The following is an 18,564-nucleotide window of genomic DNA, read 5'->3' as shown; positions in this document are numbered from 1 at the left end:
GCTTAGGCTTGGTGGCCCAACAATACCCTGTGGCACTGGGGAGATGCTCTCACCATTCACTTTGGGCTTGCCACAGGGGCTCTGGGGCTGGAGGGGATACCATCTGGGGTCCTTCCACCCTTCAGCCTGCTGTTACCTCCTGCCAGGCTTTTCCTGGGTCCTTGTTGCCATGCTGAGTTCTGTGTTTCTGCTGAGCATCACTGGGCTCTGCTTTGTCCAGTTACACATCTTGCTGAGCACCTCGGAGATGCACCTCCCAACAGCGCTGGTGAGTGCCCAGTCCTCCCCCAGCCTCTGCCCCGTGTATGCCTCAGTTTCCTGCTGCCACCCAGCTTCTCAGTGCTGAGCGTGGCAGCAGCCTGGGCTGAGCAGCCCTGTGAGTACTCTGTGGACAAAATGAACTTGCTGAGCTCTTTACCTTGCTCATCTCTTTAGCTAGCCTGCCCAGCTCTCCCTTGCCCCATCGTGGAGAGGAGATGGCAAGTGGCTCTGCTGCCCTGGTCCAGCTCAGTGCCCTTTACTTTCCTGCTCTTCTTGGCTTTTGCCCAAGGATTACTCATGTCTCTGCTGCTCATGTCTCCGAGCAGCTGTGACTGTCTCCCAGCACCAGAGCCCCGTGTTGCAGAGCCCGCTGTGTCTCCTGGGTGTGAGCCCATCAGAAGGGCTGCCTGGGACTGTTCTCCTCGGCGGGGTGTGTGGTTATTCACCCTGAGGCTGCCTGGGGTCTCAGCAAGCCAAAGCTGACTGCTGCACTTCCTGTTTCCTGGCAGGCTGTTCTCAAAAGGGACCTGAGTGTGCCCATCCGGGTGCCCACCCTTCAGCTCCAGGAGGACTCCCTCTCTTTTCTCCTGCCATCTGCACTCCCTTCCCATGGGTTGCAGACAACACCCACTGCTCAGCTTCTCCCAGGGAGAAGCCTTTCCCAGGACCTGGGTGGGTACTGTGCCAACGGGTTCAGGCCAGAGCAGCATGAGGGAAGGAGCCCATCCTGCACATTCACCCAGCCGGGTCACACCTTGGGCTCCCAAGTTTCACTGCAGCTGGAGAAGGGTGAGGAGATATATGATGAGGATGGGCAGCTGGAGCAGCCAGTGCCGGTGGGACTGACCAGAGACAGCTACACAGGTGACAGGGATTACCAGACCTCCAAGATGTGGCTGTCCCTGCACCTCCAGCTTTATTCTAAATGCCAGTGCCCAGCCCTGGGACCAGGAAGTTGCCCTCCTCTGCCTGCGCTGGGCAGGAGCCTCAGACAGGAGGACCTGCAGGAGAGCCTTGGCATGGCAGGACACTGCATACCACTCAGCTCCGTGAGACTGCCAGCCAGCGAGGAGGCTGACAGGGGGCAGCTGATCCATGCCCCGCAGCGTGACCGCAGCACTGTGCGGCAGGAAGACTTGGAGCCAGCAGCGCCGGGCGTCTCCGGCCCCTGCCAGCTGCCCCAGCTGCCCACCAACAGCCCACGGGCGACAGCCTTCTCCGGCTACGAGCCGCGGGTGCCAGCCGACTGGGAGCCATAGAGGGCAGGCAAGGGCGCAGCAGCAGCACCTGGCACCCGAATCGCAGCCTCAAGCAGAGATCGAGGAGCAGCCTCAGGCACGGTGGCTGCCTGCTGGGACCTGCCTGTTCTCTGCTGGGGACAGGAGAGGGGCAGGCACCTGCACGGGCAGGCAGCAGGCACAGCTACGGTGAGTGGGCAAGACGAGTCTCTTCAGAGCTTCCCTCCGTGGTTTTGGTGCTCTTGAACTAAAGCATAAGGAACAGACTCCAAAGCTGATTTACTCTGGCAAAGTGGCCTCTCTGCTGATTCCTCCTGTTACAGGACCAGCTCTGCCCTGCCTGAGCAGCAGCTGGGACAAGCTGGAGTTTGTCTGGGAGAAAACTGCATCCACAGCCAGTCTGCCTGTTGCTGTCATGTGCAAGAAGGTGGTTCCTCAGCAGCTGCTGGGCAGCTTGGTTGTTGCTTCAACAGGGATTCTTCTCTGAGCCCTGTTCCGTGGCTGTTCTTGAGGCTGTGTCTGCAGCCATGGGGGGACTGTCCCCAGAGCTGCTTGGTGGAACATGGGTGCTACCCACACACCTTTTGCTGCCAGCCAAGTTCCTGTGGGGGTCAGCTGAAACAAGTCTGATATTCTTTCATTTGTTTCACTTCCTCTTTTTGATAAAATGAAAAAAATCAGGCCACAGGTATCTGGTGTCATTCTGGATCACATGAAATGGCCTTTTTTAATTGTCAGGTGTCTAGGAAGCAAACCAAAAGCCAAGCCTGAAGAGTTCCCCCACACTAAACAAGGCGGAGGTCAGAGAATTTGAAATCTTGAGGCAAGCAGGAGCCAAAACACTGCAATCTGTAAGTCTAAGGTCACTGTGTCATGGCAGGCATTTGTGGCAGGCACAAGTATTGGTCAACGCTGCTCTTGTTGCATGCTTGAAGCTCTCCAGGCCAGGCAAGGAGCAGCCACGGTGCCAGTCCAGACCTGGGCTGCTTGCTGGGAGCTGCTGGCCCAGCACAGTGGGGCTATACTGGCTCCTGTGGACAACTTGTTGGATGCTGGGTTCAGCTGATGCTTCTCTAACAGCCTGACAGGTCTCTAAGGATCAAAACCAGCTCTTCTCTGAGCTCTTGGCAGAGTGGTGGTGCTGGGATCTCTGTGGGTGAATCAGGCAGATTACTCACCAGCAGCAAGGACTCACCCCGGCCCAGGAGGTGGTTGAAGCAACTAAGATATCCCTGCTCTGTAGGAAACAGAGATGCTCATGCAGAATGGAAAAAGGCAAAAGGCTTGTGACATTTCCAGATGGCATTTCAGCAGCTGAAGTTTCCGAGTGGATGTGAGAGGGGTTTTTTTCTTCACATGAGAGTGTTTTTTTTACTTCAGAGCCGTGAGTGGCGTGTGGGGCTCTGCAGAGCCACGGCAGGAAGGTGTGATGCTCGCTGCAAAGGCGACGTCTTGGCATGCTCCAAGAGAGACCTGCCACCACCACGTGTCTGGATGACACCCCATGCTGTCTGACTGGGTGTTAGGAGTCGAGAAGGAAAGGCTAGGAGTGGGTTCAGGGGCAGGTCCCCAGCATAACCAAGCCCATGCAGCAGGACGTCTGGCTGGGTCCCTCTGTCACTGCTGCAGTGGCAGGTATGAGAACAACCCAGCTTCCACAATGCTCGCGGGCATCCCACGCTCCTTCCACAGCCTGGAGATGGGTGAGCCAGTGATGGATCCTCAGACACCACGTTGGAGGTCAGCTAATGTTCCTCATGCTGGCCCCAGGCCCAGGGCCACAGCACGGTGCCCGGAGGTGTTTGGAGCGTAGGTTTGTGGAAGCTCTGACTCACTGTGATCGATGGGTTCGCTCCTGCCTCTCTGCTGCTGGCAGCGTTCGCAGCCTCTGCCGCTACCAGATCAAAGCCATGAGAGGAATGCAGCTGAGAACAGCTCTTCATTAGAAACAGCAGGTTTAGGAGTGTGCAGGAGGGTTATTTTTTGTTACTAATTCTCGGAGAGCTGAGCTGCCAGCACAATGAAGTACTGGAGGGTGGAAAATTGCTGTGCGGGGGCTAACGGGGCTTTTGCAGCTGCCGGGAGACAAACACGAGGGAGACAACAGCTCCTGAAACAGCAGGAAAAGATGAAGATCTAATATTGCACAGGCTGCCAGGACGAAGAAAGATCCCCACTTGCCTGTGGAAGCAACGGGAGGCAGAGATGTAGAGTAGCATCTCAGGCTGCAGCCCGCACCCCAGATCTGCCACGGCCCTGAGTCCACCCTGCTCTGCTCACTCTCCATCCTGTCTGCCACTGCAGTTGCTCTGGGGCAGCCCAGGGCCACCCCAAATCCTTGCAGCTACCCCAGGCACTGTCTAGCATCTAGTATCTGCAAGAGGTGTGGGACTGTGAGCTCACTGAGCAAAGCCATTCTTCAGACCCTTCATGCAAGGTACCTTTGCAATGCCCTTGTAGCTCCAGGTGGGTTCCTGGGGCGGCCTGGAGCCATTTCTTCTTCCCATGGTGTCCCTCTCCAGGCTTCCTGCCCTTGTCCTCACAGAAGTGATGAGCCTGCCTCCAGGAGTTTTCATTATATGGCATGAAATGAGCATTGAGGGGATTGGGCAGCTGGAAAACAGGCTGGATATGGATTTTTGTCAGGAGAAAGGTCCCAGCTAAGTGGCATGGATGGATGAACATTTCAACTCATCTGTCTCCCAGTCTGATCTGTGCCTGGCAGACAGGGGGTTGCAGACAGCAGTAATGATCTCTTGTTAATGCACCTGCAACCACTTCATGAAAAATGAGAGCCTGCACCTGGCTGTGCAGCCACTGTTGTCTCTCTGCCTTGTGGTCAGCAGGGTCCTGTTCAACCTCTTGGCTGCAAAAAGATTCTCAGGGTCCCAAGCATTCTGTCCAACCTTCCTCAGGAAAGGCTCACATGAACATTCAACACCTCAAGGTGATAAGCAGCTTAAGATCTTGTGTCTGTCAAACTCTTCCTCACTGCTCTCAGGAAATGTGACACTATATGCTGTCACAGCAAAGCTGGCCTGTCTGAGGCCATCAAAGCCACCAGTTTCAGCTGGGTTCCTCTGAATCAAGTCTTCCAGGCAAAGAGATTTAATAAGGAACAAATCCAGTTGGCTGATACAATGGTAACTTGAAAGTGAAGCTTGTGAATGAAAATGGGGTTTCAAGTGGGGTCCTGGACATGGGAGACCTGAGCCGAATCCCTGCTGACACAGTAGAGCCATCTGGACTCTGCCTTTTGTCACTTGCTGAGTCCTGCAATTAAGGACCTGAGCACCCACTGAGAGTCAGCTTGGGATGCCCAAGTGGCCAAAGGCTGTGCTGCTGCCTTCATGGTGCCATGAGATGTGAAAGGAATGGAAGACGTGGTAACCCTTGGGGAGGAAAATGATGCAAAAAGGGAGTTTGGATCTACATGTTTTGTCCAAACGTTGGCCCCATGTTCTCTTCTGATCCTCCTCCAGGCCTCACCAGAGGCATGGTTAACCTGTACAGCCTTCCACAGCTCTCTCTCCCCTGGCACAGCCACGGTAACCAGCAGAGTTCCTGAAAACCCAGCAGAGCATTTATCAAGTGTCCTCATTCAGGAGCAGCAGAGATTGGACTGGTGGGAGAACAGGGCCAGTTGTCTCCTGTCATCAGGACTGATGGCCAGCCGGGACACAAGACAACCCACCTGATGAGAGCACATTGATCACAGAGAGTTGGGAGGACTTAAAAGCACAGAGAGAGCAGCACCCCACATTGCCTCACCCACAGGATAGCAGTCAAGACTTGGAGAAGGAGAGAAGATGTCCTCCCAGACAATGGTGGTCACCTTGGTGTTACTGTTGAGAGCTTGCTGCATCAGTGCTTATCCTGTTCATCTCGAAAGCAGCAGTGCCCAAGGTAAGGATGATCAGTGTGGGTCTGTGTTTGTGCCTGACAGACAGGTGAGTGTTATCCCCGTGCTGGCAGCAAGTGCTGGCTCAGACCATCTGGCTTGTATCTGGTGTTTCACGGGGGCTTTGCTGCTGCAGATGTGCACAGCAGCACAACTTCCCCCTGCCTCTCTTTGGGCAGAAGGACCATCTGGCTGGGGAGGGTTTTCCCCGGTATCGTTAGGACTAGCACATGAAAGGCTGAACCCATTCCTGGTGTGACCAGGTTAGACAAGAGAGGAGCCAAGGGACTGCCTTCGCTGTTGTGATCTGCAGAGAGCAGGGTTTGGGTGAGGTGTCCGGGTACTCCGGGGTGACAGCGTTGCCCTGGTAACCAGCCAGCCTGGGGCATGCAAACAAAACATGCCGCTTAGACTCGATGTTCTCCTGACACCCTCCGTGGAGATGAGGGAATTGCAGTTCACGTCTGGAGTGAGCCCTGCGCACTGCTCGAGTCTGGGGGGGCAGAGCACTCTTCACAGGGCTGGCACCAGCCTCCCAACAGCCGCAGCACTGTCCAGTGGCACCGTATCCATGTGACACTGCCCACTGGCACCGTATCAGCGCGGCACTGTCTGATGGCACTGTGTCCGTGTGACACAGTCTGACGGCACGGTGTCCACACGACCACTGCCCGATGGCACTGTGTTGGTGCAGCACTGTTCAGTGGCACCGTATCAGCGTGGCACTGTGTGCTAGGAGCTTTGCTGCAGCACAGTGCCACTGCCTGCAGCCAGTGCTCTGGGAGACCATGGGCAGCAGAGCCAGTATCTGCTGAGCTTTGTGCTGGTGATACCCATGTGTGCCCACGCTGTGCTCCTGGGCTGTACGTGTTGGTACCAACCAGCCAGTTTAGACACCCTGGGCTTCCCGATGCTGGAGAAAAGTCACTTGGGCAGAGCTTGTGCCCTTGTCCTCTTGGGCAGCCCCTGTGAGCAGCCCCCGTGTGGCAAACTTCCCAGAGCTCTGGGAACTGAGCGGCTCAGGGCTCCTCCTGTCCCTCAGCTGACTCACGGGGACTTCCAGAGCTTTGCTAGTCTGACCACTTTGTCTAAGGCAAAGGAGACACAACTCCAAGGTCAAGTGCTTAGGGTTGCTCAACATCCAGAGCTTAACGGGAGGTTCCTGGGAGCTGTGCATAGGCAGGCATTGGAGAAGGGATGAGTTGAAGGATGAGTGCTGCAAAGTCCCTGACACACCAGCTGGTTTCCAGTTAAACGAAGTCGGGCTGGAGAGATGGGCTGTGAGGGGACTTCATGCAGTTCAGCAAGGAGAACTGCTGAGCCCTGCCCTGGGAAAGAGCAACCCCAGGCACCAAGACATGTCAGGGCAACGAGCTGACCAAAAGCCAGCAACATGCCCTCCAGCAAAGGTGGGCAGTAGTCATCAGTGGTCTTGGGGTGCATCAGTAGGAGCATCAATGAAGATCGAAGGAGATGATCCATCCCCTCTGTTCAACACTGCTGAGGCCATTCCTGCAGTGCCAAGGCCAGCATTTTGAGGCTGAGATGCATGTGGATGCATCCCTCACTCCCCTCAAACAACATGCCTGTCATTTTCAGGATCTGTAGACCATGCTCAGGCTCTCCATCCCACTGCCTGAGGAACAAGCACACTTCAAAGGAGCCCCTTTGTCATTGTCACTATCTCCCCATACAGCACAGTAAACAGATTTTAACCTGGCTGATGGTGCAGCTGACTTCATGGTTGATAGCAAACCTCTATCAGGACTCCAGGCACCCAGGAACCTGACTCAGGCTCTGTTTGCACTGGGGGAAGGAGCAAGCCAGCACCAGAAAGCAGTTGGCAGCAAGGATGAGTCCCAGAGCTCAAGGTGAACCAGACTCACAGACAGGGCTGGTGTGGAAGCACACAGGCAGGGGGCAAGCACTGCATTGCTCTGGAGGGTGTGAAGATCTGTGTCCTGACAAAGCAGTGCTGCAGGTTTGCTGGGGAGCATGGAGAGAAGCAGGTAATGGTGCTGTGTCCCCTCTCCTTGTGATGTGTCTTCCCTTGGCTCATGCCCCCTGTGCTGGACCCACAGCCCCTGACTGCTCAGGGCAGTTCATGCACTGTCTTTTTTTTTTTTCCCAGGAAATAAAAGCACTCTCCAGGAGGATGTCCCCAGCCACTTGGTGAGTGAAGATTCCCCTCTGGCATAGCAGAGGGTGGCCCAGGGAGATGCCATGGGGCACAGGATTCCCATGAGTTGGCTGCCCATGAGATGCCAGCAAACCCCAACTGTTGGCCATTAAATGGGGACTGAAGCAGGTCCTGCTCAGGTGCTTCCCTCCCTGAGGCAGCAGTAGGGGGAAGAGGTTTTGGGGCTGTTTTTTCCAGGTGGGCACTACTTATCCATGATGAGTTTGCTGTGCTGTGGCAGGTGGAAGACCTTGATGCAGTCCTCTGGAAGATGGTGGCAATGGGTGAGCTCCAGAGCCAGGGACTTACCCAGAGTGACCAAGCCCCTCAGCAACCTAGCAAAAGAGGTGAGTGTCCAGCTCCCAGGGGGTCCTGGGCCTCACCCACCACTGACCTGCAAAGAGCAGGAGATGGGCTTGGGGTAGGGGATTCTCCTGATTTGGGATGAAGGGTGCTCCTGGTTGGAGTGAAGAATGCTCATTACTTGGGGTAGAGCCCCTGTGATTGGGGTGGAAGGTGCCCATGGTATGGGTTAAGTCATTGAGATTCTAGGACGTGCTCCTAGAACTGACTCCAAAGTCAAAGGAGACCCTGGGAGAAAAGATGGACATCTCTTTTCCTTTCAACTTTCCTGCTGTAGCCAGTCTGCTGCAGCTCCTTCCATGGATATTTTTCCTTTTTCTCTCAGCTTGCTTCTGGAAGTACTGTGTCAACAAGTGATGGGCACAGGAGGAGCTCTACTGCCTGTGAGCCTGCTGCCTTCACCCAGCACCTTCTGATAGGATCATCCCCGTGTTAGCTCATACCTCACTGTGGGCTGAACTGCACAGAGCTCTGGAAGGTCTCCAGTCCCTAAAGTAGGAGAGGGGGGAGGTCTGCAGCAGAGGAGGCATGTCATGGGGTAGAGGGAGTTCCATGAGGACCTGGGGTGCAAGACAGGGGACCTCTATGACCCATAGCATGGCAGAGATGCCCTGGCAAGCAGAATAAACTCACATCAGAGCAGCATCCTGTAGTTATTTCATCCCCACAGTGTGCGAGGTCCTGTACTCTCCCACTGTCACTTGAACGGTGCGAGCAGATCGCAGGGCATGTGACCCGGGGAGGGGGCATCTCTCCTGGGGGCAGAGCAGGAGCTGCCACACGCATCCCAACGATTCAGGATGGCAGAAACCAGGGTCTACAGCTTCACCTATGCTAGATCTCAAAGGGGTTCCACCACAGGGAAACCCTCCAAGCCCTGCAGCACCCTCCATTCCTGATGGCCTTGGCCCACACGCTGACAGTGCCCAGCCGAAGCGTATTAAAATAGAGTTTATTGCTGTTCTTAGTCTTAAAAAACCCAGACAAACCAAAACCCACCAATAACAAAGCCCCAGTCCCCACGCCCACTGCTGTCAGCAGCAGGCTTGCAGGGACACACCTTAGTGCAAAGAGGGGGAGGCAGTGAGGGCTGGGGGTCTGCATCGCCGTGTCCCCCCCACGCTCACTGTACAGTATTTGTCTGCCCATGGGGCTGGCTGGCAAGGGCTGGGTGGATTCACCAGCACTGGCAGGAGCCCCTGGGGGAGCTGGAGAAGTCGTGTGGGCAGGAAGGGATGGCATGGCTGTGCAGAGCAGCTCTGACTCCTCCTGCACAGCAACACTGGATGGGTGCAAGGCTGGGCCAGGAAGGATGAAACCTGCCTGCACATCTCCTACAGGCACAGCACTTTGCAAAGCAGCTTCTGCAGGCTTCTGCAGGCTCTCTAGCACTGGGGCGTGGAAATCAAATGAGTGCCCTACCCCAGGGCTCTATCTCTCAGTCAGGCACCTGGATTGCCAAGGGAGACCAGAGAGTGAATGGTGAAGCTGAAGTAGCACATGGCTGCATCTCCTAAGTGTCCTGCAAGGCAGAGAGAGGTTTTTTTGGCTCACAGGAGCCAGGTGGGAGCTTGCAGTCAGCAGCACATTGCCCTGGGAGGGATATCCTGATCCTCAGACCTTCATGAGTCCCTGCAGCCCACCTGCCCTCCCACAGCAGATCCTGGATCATCCCCAGCATCTTCCTGCTCTACACTGTAATGAGGACAATACAACTCTGGCAGTGGCAACAACTGGTCACTACAACAAACTACCAGGGCAGAACCTTTCACTGTCTTCAGATGGTGCCTGGATGCCTCGGTGGAGGAGAGAGCTGGCCCAAGTGCAAGCTGCGAGGTGTAGAAGGGTGAGCAGGTAAATTTGAACAGCTCCAGCCCAGGTGCTGCACAGGGACCCCGGGATGCCTCTTCCTGAGTGCACTGGGACGGCCGGGACAGCGCAGGGCTGGTAGGGCAGGGCGGCAGCAGATGCTGAGGCGAGGCTGGCCCAGCCCTCTGCAGGGCATCGTCCTTTCCATCATAGTGCAGCTTGGCTGGGGCTTGGCTTTGCCCGTGACACACGGCCACAGGCAGAGAGACCCCTTTCTGGGGAGCAGGGATGCAGCTGCCCCTGCAGCCACGCAGGGACCAGTCCGTATGCGCGGCCAGCGGCGCTGGCACACATGGGCTGCAGCCAGCCAGAAGAGGAGGGGGAGGAGCAGCGGGAGGCTGTGAAGCAGGGCGGTATTTCTGACAGGCAAGGGGCAGCGATGACCTAAACCCCCTCCAGTCCCTCCCTCGGCTGGGGCTTGGCTGTGTCAGGACTGCGGAGCTGGAGGGCTCGGCCGGGGCGGTGCCACCAGCTCGCTGGGGTTAGGTCATCTTCCTGGCGACGCTGGCGTAGGTGTGCTCGATCTCCTCGTCCGCAGGACACGTGTGGCTGAACTCATCGCAGGCGTAGGCGTTGTTGAGGTACCGCCAGACACCCGTCATGTCTGCTGGGATCTCGAAGTCGCGGTACTTTTTGGCTGCAATCTAGAGGCCAGAGGAGGAGTAGGCTGAGACTTCCCACCGGAGGGGAAGATTCACTCTGGCTTGGAGCAGGGGGCAAGCACGGGAACTCCAGCCTCCTGTCTGCAACCCCCACCCTGCCGCCCCTCTTGCAGTGGGTGCCACCCCCCGGCCCTGGTTGCTGGTGCCGTTACCTTGATGATATGCAGTTTGGGGAGCAGGTTGCAATCAGCCAGCGTCAGGTGGTCTCCGTCCAGGAATTTCCTCTTGGAGACAGTGATGTCCTCCACGCTGTCCTGGTCGATCTCCTCGGGGAGAGGGGTGTTTAGGTAGACATCCAGCCGCTGGAACTCCCGCAGCAGGGCCTTCTCCAAACCTGAGCGGGCAGGGACAGAAGCGCAGTGAGCCTGGCCCCTGGGCTCCCAGCACAGCCGGCGCTGTGCCAGGGGGGATGCCCCTCGCAGGCTTTGCACACAGGCACAGAGGCCTCAGGGCTACACTGGTGGTGCACAGCTGCACCCTGGCCAACGTCCCTGCTCCCAGGAGATCCCAGCAGCATCGCCCCATGCTCCCCTCCAGCACCTGCTCTCCCCCTGCCTGCCCATGGGGCTGTTAGCCCTGTGCGGCACAGGGCAGCCTTCACCCTTCTGCCAGCCATGGAGGCTGGCAGGTAGGACAGTGAGAACTCTGTCCCGGGGCATAATGTGCTGCCAGGCCAAAGCACCTCCCCAGCCACAACATGGCAGACCCCAGCCCCACAGCCCCCACCCCAGCTCTCACTGATATTCGCTTCCTTGCGCGGGTTCTTGATGTAAGCTGAGAACTTGGCAAAGATGTCACTGCCCACATCAAACGACTCCTTGTACTTAGGGCTCAGGCGTGGATACCTTTAAAGAGACACCGGTGTCAGTGCAGGCAAGGATAGAGGCAGAGATTGTGCTGTGTGCTCCTCAGCTGTCTTATCTCCTGGGACATGGTGCCCAGGGCCAGTACTGGAGGATGCAGGTGATGTTCAGCTGGTTGTGGGAGAATGGAGACCTTTAAATGACTGCATCTGCCCCTCTGGGAGCTGTGTTAACTTGGGTGTCTGCCAGAGAAAGATCATGGCAGGCACCCCATGGTCTGAGGAGACTGGTGGCAGCAGAGCCCCGGAGCAGAGCTCTGCCCGCAGGCAGCTCCAGCACAGCCCTGAGGTGCACGTTGGCACAGAATGGGTCTGGGGATGCCAGAAGATCCCAAGTCTTCCTCAGGAAGACTCCTGTTTGCTGATGTGTGCCAGGACACGCTGTGAGAGCAAACACATCCGAGGAGGCAGCTGATGAATGTGTTTGAAGCTTCCCCTTTTGCAAGTGTCAGGAGAGCTTGCGGCCACAGGGTGGGGCTGGCTTGAGTGGCTGCGGGCAGTGCCCTGGATGAACCTGGGGGCACCACACCCCCCTGGGAGAGCTTTGGCTAGTTGTATGGGCATTTGCGTTCACTCTGCTGAGCAAAGTGAATCCAAGCAGGCAGTGGGGGGCTTCGCCTTCCCTGTCCCCAGCCTCAACACCAACTGCCACAGCCAGCTGCAAACGGACCTGCACCCAGGGGTCTCTGCACTTCCCCTCTTCATCCCAGCCCTGTCTATTGGCACCGGTGCATTTCCTCCCCTTGTTTTCCATCCCAGCCCAATCCCTCAGCTCACAGCCCCGAGCAGCCCCTCAGTATTGCAATCCTGGCACGGCTCAGGGTACAGGTTGTGAGCCAGTCCCCTCCCTGAGCTGCTCTCAGGCACTTCCAAGCACCCTGCCTCAGTTTCCCAATCTGCTGAGCACGGTGCAGTGCTGCAGCAGACCCCAAAAGGGAACAAGTGAGCCTGTAATTACGTGGGTGGGCCCAGGGTCTGCTCCAGGAACTCCTCAATCTTAATGAAGTCTGTTTTCAGCTCTTTGTTGAACAGCAAGAAAGGTGGGTTGGTGCCAGGCGCTAGCTCTTTCAGCTCTTCAGGTTTCCTGGGGTGGAGAAAACAAGTGGGCTCAGAGCCTGCAGCATGTGTGTGCCCACCAGCCCCCCTGGCATGAACAGACACTACTGAGAGAGGTGTGTGGCACAGGACCAGAAGCATCCCCTTTTGTACACTCTGCAGGGTTTAGGGGATTGAAAAGGTCTCCTGATCTGCCTCGTGGTGCCTCAGACTCATAACCACATCCATCAGGACAGAGGCTCCTGAGATCATGCTGGCCAGAGAGTGCGGTGGGCAGTGTGCAGGCAGAGACTGTCACCCCTGTCCTGCTCACTGTGGTATGCCCTGCTCACTGTGGTGTGGGCAGCAGGGAGAAAAGCGCTGATGGGGAGAGCCAAGACAGCAGTGCTTTGCCCCACTACTGGTACAGGGCTGGGCCACAGTGCCATCTCACCTGGTCATGTCCACCGTGGTGACATTGAACTTGACCCCTTTGAGCCACAGCACCATGAAGAGCCGCTGGCAGAAGGGACAGTTTCCAATGTTTTCTCCATCCAGACCAGCCTGCCAGGAAAGCAGAGAAACAAGGACTTATCCATCAGCTGGGTCACCCAGCCCAGCTGGAACACCCCAATGTGGAAAGCCACCAGAGCTTCAGAAGGCACACAGAGGGCTTGGACTGACACCCCAGCAAGCATGCTCCTCCCAGCACCAGGGGCTCAACTGGAGGATCCCACTTCTGAGCCCTGCTGACACTGGAAAGCTTTGCAGAGTATCTTCAGGATTCCTGGGGTCAGACTCTTCCCAGAAATGTGAGATAAAACTGTGAGGAAGAGGAGAGGGAGGCCAGGGAAAGCAGTAGAGGCTGATGGATGTAGAGGAAGGGAGGGTTCTCTTGGCTGGGAGGCCAGGCAGGAGAGGAGAGCAGGAAGGGAAGGGTGTTGGTGTGTGCCAGGAACAGAGAGGTTGTTTTCCTGTGCTGTTAGTATCTGCTCTGCTCTGCACATTTGACAAATCCAGGCATGACTTCCTCAGGCTGGTGATGGCCAAGAGCCACCCAAGCAGCCTCCTTAGCTTCAAGGAGAAGAAGCAGGGTGGTGGGGCCATGCAGAGGTGGAATCACACTGGCATCCCACTTGGCATCAGTGGGGGATGGAGCTGTGTGCCAGCTCCTACAACTTCAGCCAGGTGCAGATGGTTCCTTTACAACCCTCTGCATGAACACAGCCACAACATCTGATCACTCAGTGGGCTGCTCTGTGATCAGGGTGGAAACAAACAGCAGTGAGGACATGGGAAAGTGAGGAGCACAGACAACCTGCTGGAGTTCCAACAGGGCTCCAGCATCAGGGTTTCACTTGATGATGCCCATTCAGTGTTCCCAAGGGAAAGAGGCAGCAGGTGGAGGAAGCCCATTTCCTTGTTACATAGCAGCTAAAAATGCCCTTTGCCAAAACTCCTTATGAGGAGCTTGGCCTACAGCTCCTCAGGGGATGCTTTGCCCTAGTGTGTGAAACCCAGCACAGGTGCTGCTCAGAGAGGGAAGCTGAGAGACAAAATGGCTCACAGGAAGTCCCACTCCTCTACGAGAATTAACTGATTCCTCAGCTGCACATCAGCCATGGTCCCCCAGTGCATGTGGCAGCACTGCCACTGCAGGACGGGTGGCATGGCTCACACCAGCCCCTTCACAGACAGGATGTTCAATAGTAGAAGATGTAGAGACCTGTGCCTGGCTCTCCTGGGCCAGAGTTGAGTCACCTGTCTCTGTCTACAGGTATCCAGAAACCTGTGGACTCTGGAGTGCTCAGCTTCTTCAGGAGGGATACACCAGTCTCAAACTCACCCTAAAGATGGTAAAACAAAACCCCAAACCTCTGAGGGGTCAGTAGAAGCCATGGTCTACTTTTCTACCATGTCAACACCTTTCAATGCTTCCAGAGGAATGAAAATCACTTTTAACCAATACTTCCTATGAGCAACTGTGACAAAATGGGGTTCCCGAAGAAGGGAATGGGACCTGAGAAATGTGTTGATTCTCTGGGATGTACCCAGAAGTGAAGCTGAATTTCATGTGAGGCTTTTTGCAGGCTGTTAATGAGATGTACTGCTGGGTGCTTTCTGCTGAGGTATGTCCTGGGTCAGTTTATAACTAATAAGGTTTCTTTAGTAACAGATAAAATGCCCTGTGAGGGAGCTGAGAGAGTCAGCAGCAGCTCTAGGGCTGCTCACTGGCCTGAGAGCAGGGCACCTCTGCTGCCTGGCCACTCTCCATCATCACTGACACCTACGAGCCAAAGCAGATGCCATCCTTCAGAGCATCTCCAACACCAACAGCTGAGAAGATGCTTCTGTGGCTGGTGGGTGTGAGGACTGACACTCTACTCCCTGCTCCCTTGAGACAGCCCACGCCAGTGGCCAAGGAGTGGGCAAGCTGCTGGCTGCACTCCCCTTTGCTTTCCTTGCTCAGCACAGGGTGAGGTGGATGAGCTGCAATTGATCTTGTTGCTTGGATCCAAGGCAGCAAGAGGCTCTGGTGAAGTCACACCAAGTACAACAGTGGTGCTGGAGGGGACAGTGGGGTGAGTGGGATGGGATGTCTCATGCTGGGGCTGCTCTGGGCTCATGCTTCTCTGCACTTGTCTTGCAGCTCCAGCCTCTGAGCTGGTTTTCCCCCAGTCTTTCAAAAACAGAGGTGGGGAATTCTGAACCAGAGTGAAAGGAAAATCAGGACAGCTTCTGCAGGGAGAAAAATACTAAAGCCAGGCCTGTCATAGGATGCTCAGAGCCAAATCTTTATCTGGAGGAAGTGGAGGGCAGCTCCACCAGCACTTGGGGGCTGCCAGGAGGTACCAGGCTCTGGCATGGCCCCACTGTTAGCCCCGTGGCCATGAGGAGATACCAAGGAGCCAGGGCAGCTCAGGCAAAAGAGGTTTGCAGAGGCTCACAGCTACATCCCCTCCCTCCCCAGCCACACAGTATGGCAGGGTAAGTCATCACTCTTCACTTCCTACTCCGGAAAGAGCTTCTTCCTCTGCCCCCCCCCCCCCCCCCCCCCAGCTGCAGCAGGGACTGGGGTGGGGGTGCACAGCCTGCAGCTCCCCCAGACTGACCTTACTCACTCTTTTCTCCTCCAGATGATGTAAAAACTCAGTGTGGGCCAGCACAGCATCTCCAAAGAGTTGCAGGATTTTGGCCACGATTCTGAGGCCTCACAAGGTCTCATGAGGCATTAAAACCCAAAGTAATGAGGTAGTTCCTGTGGTTTCCTCCTGAGTGAAACAGACTGAAACAGGATGGGAGAAGACCAGAGGCTCTGTGTGCTTGGGACACTGCTAAATGCCCAAGAGTCACTGGGACCTGCCCACGGTTCCTGCAGCCACCCCAAAAGCTGGGGAGAAGCCTTGGGGATGGCTCAATGCCTTGTGGGGCCAAGGGCAGAGCTTTTCCCAGGCAGGAAGAGTTCCCCAGCTTTCGGGGCAATGCTCTCACTGGGACCACAGCTGGGTGAGACACTGGGGGCCACTTCCTCAACCCATCCTTGCCAAGCAGACTTCAGCATTTGCTAGCAGGCACTTGTGGGAGCTAAGCACCTTGCCTCATGATTTCCAGCTATCAGGGGTTATGCCAGCAGCCATGTCTCAGTGACAGACAGGAGAAGTGAAAGGTGCCAGTGGCAGGCCCCAGCCCAGGAGAGGTGAAAAGTGCCCATCTGCAGGCCAGGAACTGCTGTGACTTTGGTAAAACTGCATCCTGAATGGCAGGAGGAGGCACAGCATCAATTTGCCTGTTAACAGACAAGCCAGAAGGGAGTTTTTGTGCTAAATTAAGACACAGGGGAAGTCCTGCTGCTGTTGCTGCTGCTTTGCTTTCTATTTCCCTCCTCTCTGAAAACCCCCTCAAACATGCTGCCACCATTGTGGCTACCTCATGTATCCTTTTCCCTTTCTTTTCGTTCCTCCCAGAAAAAAAAAGGTGGTGTTAAGAAGGGAATTCAAGACCTGAATTACTTTCACCAAGAAAATATATCTGTCTGGATCTGGCTCAGCCAAGCTGTGTGCTTGACAAGTACTGCTGTGTCCATAGTTTTGGCAAGCAGAAGGAGCAATCTCTTCTGTGAAGCTCACATAATCCTTTCTAACTATAACCTGAGCAAGATGTTGCACAGTGACCAGTGCTGCCAGGTGCCTGTGCCAGGGAAGCTGCTGCCTCTGGCCAGGAGAGGAGCAAAGCCCATGGGGCTGAGTGGCCATAGGGAAACCACCCATTGCTCGCCCAGCTACTGTCACTGACAGCATGTCCCAGGGCACTGCTGGCATCGCTGCTGGCACACATGGTTAGAGGCTGCCAGCTCTTGCTCCTCTCTTTCTGCACCCTATGTGTCTGGTGAAGATATTTTGAGCTCGAGTGTTAAAATATTCCAGGGGCAGTGCTTTGAAAAATTGCTTAATGTGGAGGGGTCAGGAAGCATCGTTTCCAGCAAATAACCCCCCTGGGCTGCTCTACAAAGTCACTCCATCCCACCCACACGTGGGCACTCACATCAGCTCCTCAGGCTGCCTGCACTCTGTTTCGCAACTCTGGCTTGCAGGAGAAGTTGGGGTGGCTGCTCTCAGCCCTTCCGCTTGCTGATGCCAAGCTGGGGCTTGTCTTATCTGGGTTTCGAGAGGCTCATGTGTGCCCGCTCCCTCCCTACACCAGCTGCCAGCAGCACCGCTCCCTGGGGTACACAACCACCACCAGACCAGGGCATCTTCTAGGATGCTGGGCATGACACCTTACCTGTACCCACACCAGCGTGTACCTGGTCCCCTCCTCTGGGCACCTGCTTAGCTAGCCTTCATGGTAAGTGATCCCACACTCCAACCTCCATCTCCAGCCTCCTAAAATGTGAAGACGTCCACAGACTTTCACCACCTACACCCAGCTGGAGCCTGGTGAGGATGAGCCTGTGGGTAACTTCCGACAAGCAGCCTTCCGCCCCTGACACCCACCTTCACAAAGAGCTCGATCTCAGGCTCCTTGGTGTTGTCCTGTCCACCCTCCATCCTGGCAGCACAGGGAGGCACCGCGGGATGTTCACTGCTGTGGTGAGTCCGTCCGTGCTCTGCGGAGCTCGGGCAGGAGGCTTTCGGCGGCTCGGGCACCTCGGCTGCGCTCACACCCCGGGGCGGGCTGGGGCTCGCCCTTTCCTTCCTTTTTGAAGCGGGGAGGAGCGATGGGGCGAGTGCCGGGACCTGCCGCCGGGGAGGGGGAAGCTGCGGGGCCTCCCAGCCGTGACTCAGCACGGGTCTATCTGGACATGTTCACGGGTCCCCTCCAGTCTATCGCAGCCGCCCAGGCGCTGCTCCGGTGGCTCTGAGCAGTGGGCCGGCTGCCCAGGCAGCCCCGGCACCGCTGCGTCACCTCGCAGCTGGGAGCGGCGAGTTTGGCCGAGGCAGCGTCTCTGGTCTTGCCCCTTCTCCGTCCTCCTACCCTTGTGCCCAGGCATTGGTTGCCCAGGGTCGCCGTTGCTTTATCTCTGTGAGGTGAAGCGAGCTGACCTTCCCGCTGCCTGTCCCCGCTCCTGCTGCTGCGCCACGATGGGCAGCTGCCGGGAGGCAGGGCACAGCCCCTCTGCCTGACCACCACTCACAGGGGCCCTCCGGGTGGGCTCGCCTGAGCACCCCTCGCTGCCAGGAGTGGGGTGAGGGCTCAGGGAAGCCAAGCTGGGCAGCCTGGCCACCTGCCACCGGCTCTTTGCAGCCAGCTAGGTGCTGCCAGGGTGCGGACCTGGCACAGGAAGGACTGCAAAACAGCCAAGGGGAGAAAGCAAAGAGGCTGGAGCCTGTCAGGGTGTAGCAGGGAGCCCCGGAGTGCGGCTGGCAGCAGCCCAGCCGGGGTGGCACGTGGTGGGGTGATGGGAAGGGATGTCTCCAGGCCTGACCCCGGCAGGGCCCCGTTCCTGGAACCGGGGCTGTTTCTCCGTAAGGATGACCGGCTCGCCTTCCTCCTCAGGGTGGGAGGGAAGCGCTCTCCGTCAGACCGTCCTGGCTGCTGTCCCAGTGGAGACGACTTCCCAACGCCCACAGGGTTAGCTCCTCTCTTGGGCAAGTCCTGCCCCGCACCCCAGCGCCACCACCTCCCCGCCCCCCCCATAGCTCGTACTGAGCTTTGCATTAAAATGGGGATCCCGATTGTTTGGTTCCGTCGTC

At 56.7% G+C, this 18,564-nt stretch overlaps 1 protein-coding gene across 2 annotated transcripts; it reads right to left on the bottom strand.

Annotated features, from left to right (window-relative positions):
• Window positions 1–8,877: 8,877 nt before the first annotated feature.
• Window positions 8,878–17,960, bottom strand: LOC135183904 (chloride intracellular channel protein 2-like). Of its 2 annotated transcripts, XM_064159221.1 has the most exons (7): window positions 17,365–17,960; window positions 17,153–17,253; window positions 12,825–12,934; window positions 12,294–12,419; window positions 11,212–11,318; window positions 10,626–10,807; window positions 8,878–10,455 (listed from the first exon to the last, which is right to left on the bottom strand). In XM_064159221.1, the coding sequence occupies exons 3-7, from the start codon at window positions 12,878–12,880 to the stop codon at window positions 10,294–10,296; spliced, it is 633 nt and encodes a 210-aa protein (XP_064015291.1). In that variant the 5' UTR covers window positions 12,881–12,934; window positions 17,153–17,253; window positions 17,365–17,960; the 3' UTR covers window positions 8,878–10,293. The 2 variants fall into 2 exon arrangements, with proteins under 2 accessions (XP_064015291.1, XP_064015290.1); XM_064159220.1 differs by lacking the exon at window positions 17,153–17,253.
• Between the last annotated feature and the right edge of the window lie 604 nt (window positions 17,961–18,564).

The sequence above is a fragment of the Pogoniulus pusillus genome, chromosome 19, assembly GCF_015220805.1.
Source record: "Pogoniulus pusillus isolate bPogPus1 chromosome 19, bPogPus1.pri, whole genome shotgun sequence".
NCBI classification, from domain to species: Eukaryota; Metazoa; Chordata; class Aves; order Piciformes; family Lybiidae; genus Pogoniulus; species Pogoniulus pusillus.
Note: the sequence above shows the minus strand (reverse complement) of the source record. Positions and strands in the feature narration are given on the sequence as shown.